This window comes from Priapulus caudatus, unplaced genomic scaffold (assembly GCF_000485595.1).
Source record: "Priapulus caudatus unplaced genomic scaffold, Priapulus_caudatus-5.0.1 Scaffold8, whole genome shotgun sequence".
NCBI lineage: Eukaryota > Metazoa > Priapulida > Priapulimorpha > Priapulimorphida > Priapulidae > Priapulus > Priapulus caudatus.
The window spans coordinates 1,119,443-1,120,894 of NW_014577069.1; the positions used below are offsets into that span (position 1 = coordinate 1,119,443).

The following is a 1,452-nucleotide window of genomic DNA, read 5'->3' on the forward strand; positions in this document are numbered from 1 at the left end:
CTCTCTCTCTCTCTCTCTCTCTCTCTCTCTCTCTCTCTCTCTCTCTCTCTCTCTCTCTCTCTCTCTCTCTCTCTCTCTCTCTCTCTCTCTCTCTCTCTCTCTCTCTCTCTCTCTCTGCATCTCGATTGATCTCTGTTCTGTTAAATGCGTTACTATTGAGCGCTGTAATAATATATAGTGGACTCATGAATCGCTGTCATATCATTACATATGCAAGGTTCGAGGGGAAATCAAGAAGCGCTGGCTGCGCTACCGACTACGGCGCGGCTTTCACGACCACGGCGGCTCGTTCGGCACAGCGCTGTCCTACATGGGCCGAGCCTCGAATAGAAACTCGATGACGTTGTCGCGCTGCGGCAGCAGCAGTCTCAACGGCATCATCCCCTACAACGGCGCAGGCGGCGGTGGTGGTCAGAAGAACCCGCGCGTCCGCGACAGTCCGAAGGCGAGGCGGGAGGTCGCCGAGCTGGTCACCGTAGAGGCGACGATCGACTGCAGCATTGACGTCAGCCGACCGATGATAACGAAAGGTGGCGACACGGTGCGGCCGCTGCAGCAGCCGGAGAGCTGCGTGTGACTGCTGCGCATGCGCGGCCGCGATCCTGGATGGCGTGGGATGTACACTCAAAGCGCCGGCAGCGGCGACGGCGGTGGTGTAGACGTTGGCGGTGCGGCGCCATGTTGGGACCCATTGTCCGGCACAATATAAATATTTACGACTGTCGCATGTGTCAAACCCCGTGACGCGTGCACGGCCGTATCGCCATCAAGCGTTATGTCATTTTAGAATTGCGATGCCATCATCGCGTGTGGCGTTTCTGTCAACGGACCCCTGAACCATGCGCGACCCCTACTGTTCGGTGCTGTCTCGAAATGCCGCAAGTACCGCTGACAGGTGTTTGTAAACAAGATGAATTCCGCGTTCGCGACGTACTGGTTTGGCGCGGGGCAACGGACTGCCTATTTTTATACCAAAGAGCTAATGAGCTGGAAGCGAAGCACAGCGTCGAGTGACGAGCAGACCGGCGGGTCGTACTCACCTACGGTTACCCGAACGCTTGCGGTTACAGCGCAATTTACACCTCGTTAGAAACGCGCCTCCCCCATGGCATCTATCCGAGCTCTCGACCATCTTGTGAATGACTCCATAACTTATATCCGTAACTGTATTCATGAGCGTGAGACGCGTGCGCGTGTATATATATAAATACATAAATGTTGAGACGAGCCCCCAGTGTCGGCGTGCATCTGTGCAAGATCACCGTGAAGGCAAGCGAGGCTAGCGTGCTCTAGTGCACGCTGGTTTCTTTAGCCGCTGGTATACGAGAAAGTGCGCGGGTTTATCTCAGACTTCTAGTAACGCAAGACGCGATTTGTGGATGTTTGGTCGACGTTTTAAACCGATAAGATCGTAGCTGCAGGGCGGTCTTATATATCGTATATATATATATA

At 54.4% G+C, this 1,452-nt stretch overlaps 1 protein-coding gene across 2 annotated transcripts in view; it reads left to right on the forward strand.

Annotated features, from left to right (window-relative positions):
• Window positions 1–1,422, forward strand: part of LOC106806240 (parathyroid hormone/parathyroid hormone-related peptide receptor-like) — a 36,550-nt gene extending 35,128 nt beyond the window's left edge. For both annotated transcript variants that reach the window (XM_014808115.1, XM_014808123.1), the window contains exon 13: window positions 218–1,422. In XM_014808115.1, coding sequence (XP_014663601.1) covers window positions 218–577 — 360 coding nt within the window. In that variant the 3' untranslated portion in view covers window positions 578–1,422. The remainder of the gene's footprint in view (window positions 1–217) is intronic.
• The last annotated feature ends 30 nt before the right edge of the window (window positions 1,423–1,452 follow it).